Here is a 1,969-nt window from a genome sequence, read left to right as displayed (position 1 = left end):
ATATATTGTCTCTGTAAATGATTTGTATTACTGCTGTAAATGGTTTGGGATGGGAGTATGTTAGGAGATTTATGCTATTAAATTAATCCCTTTTTCATTTATTTGCTTTTACGTTTCAGGTAGGGATTTGAACTCTCGAAAAGTTTTTATACCAACCCGACGTTGTTAATTGGTTATCCATACGGAATTTTCACCTCTAATATTGTTGTATTGTAAAAATTCAAGATACGATGGACAATAGAACACTTGAAACAAAATAATTGTAGGACTAGAAGCATTAATTACATATATTTTTTATCTTTAGGTAACTAGTTATTACTGAAATGAGCATAATTCGACTCGTTAAAATATAAGACTCTAAGTTAATAGCTTAAATATTTAAATTTCTTTTTTATTGTAATAAAAAAAATGATATTATTATACTACTAATTTTGAATTAATTTTTATCTAAATTGGTTGAATAATAATAGTAATACAAAGGAATGTTAATTTTAGGTTTTATTAAAAATTAAATTTGAAGAATTAATTGAATCCAAAATTACATGAACCAAAATTATACGGAAGACAGACCACTCATTACATGCCACGTGCATGTTCATGCTACCTGTCATTCTCACAGTCGAGGTTAGCCATGACGGAACCGATACTACAAGAGCGCGATAGAAAATCCCTCACCTCTTCCATAGAAATTTCAAGTGGAACAGTCCGATGGAAAAAGAGCAACGCCTCGAGCTGATCAAACTCGCCATTGAGAGGCTGCTTGATGAGAACAAGAACAAGCAATCCTCTGATCGAAGCTACATCCACGATTGCGATGAAAACGGGGACCGTACTCTTCTCCACGATTTGCTCTCTCAGGTACGCAAGATTTACGGTTTTGATTTCTGAAACACTGAAACTTCGAAATTCTTATCGCTACGCCTTTTGTGATTTATTTTCGAAATCGACGTTTGATTGAGGTTTTTGAGTTGTTGCTTCGTATTTCTTTGATCTCTTCTTCGTATGTTTCGATTATGAGTTTCTGGAATTTCTTTCATTACGCACTGTTAGGAAATCTCAATTTATGGAGGAAAATTGAATTCGAATCTGGATTGTTGTTGTTAAATCATTTGAAATCCACCTAGATTTGGCCTTCTGAACTTGTTTCTTTGATCTCTTCTTCGTATGTTTCGATTATGCACTGTTAGGAGATCGGAAAATTGAATTCTAATCTGGATTATTGTTGTTAAATCATTTGAAATCCATCTAGATTTGGCCTTCTGAACTTGTTCATGATCATATCACCCTTCCAAATCCTGTCTCTGCTTCTTTGGATAGTAAATTTGAAAACCAAATTCATTTTCCTCAACACCGACAGATAGAATCGCTGAAAGAAAGAACAAAAGAAGGAACGGAATCAGAGAAGTTGGCTTCTGCATTAGATAATTTGAAATCGAAAGCTAAGAACTCTGATGATGATGAGTTTAGTAGAGAAGACATTGTTAAGGAACTGAAGAAGGTGAAAAGGCAAAACGTTTTAACTCAGTGTCTTGTCTCAGTGATGATAGTGGTGACTGTTGTTTGGCAGCTTTCTGAGGTCTCCATTATGTTGAATGTAAAAGATCAAATCAGCCATCCCTTTAGATTCTTGGGCAGTTTGATCTCAGGAGCGCTCAAACGCCCAAAAACCATTGTTGAGAATTCATCAAAACAAGAACATGATGAAGCTTCTATGCTTCCCCCTCTCCAAATCCCAGAACTTCATCATATGGGTTTGCAATAATTTTGGATTTGATGATGGAAAACATTGGTTGTTCTTGACCTACAAAGGGAGATGGGGGTTAGACAACAATTTTTCAAACGGTCCTGATGAAGAAACATGGAGAGATTTGCTTGGAGGAATCCCCAGATTATGTAATTATTTGGTTTTATGAAAATTTGCTTTGTAATTTAGGGGTCAGAGATTATCTTTTGAGAAAAAAAAAAAAAA

General features: G+C 34.5%; 1 protein-coding gene across 1 annotated transcript; it reads left to right on the top strand.

Moving 5' to 3' along the window:
• The first annotated feature begins 663 nt into the window (after window positions 1-663).
• Window positions 664-1,954, top strand: LOC111786748. Its single transcript, XM_023666977.1, has 2 exons — window positions 664-858; window positions 1,358-1,954. Exons 1-2 carry the CDS (start codon window positions 709-711, stop codon window positions 1,760-1,762), a joined length of 555 nt encoding a protein of 184 aa, XP_023522745.1. The 5' UTR covers window positions 664-708; the 3' UTR covers window positions 1,763-1,954.
• The last annotated feature ends 15 nt before the right edge of the window (window positions 1,955-1,969 follow it).

Source organism: Cucurbita pepo, unplaced genomic scaffold (genome assembly GCF_002806865.2).
Source record: "Cucurbita pepo subsp. pepo cultivar mu-cu-16 unplaced genomic scaffold, ASM280686v2 Cp4.1_scaffold002664, whole genome shotgun sequence".
In the NCBI taxonomy this organism is placed as follows: Eukaryota; Viridiplantae; Streptophyta; class Magnoliopsida; order Cucurbitales; family Cucurbitaceae; genus Cucurbita; species Cucurbita pepo.
This window is presented reverse-complemented; position numbering and strand designations above follow the sequence as displayed.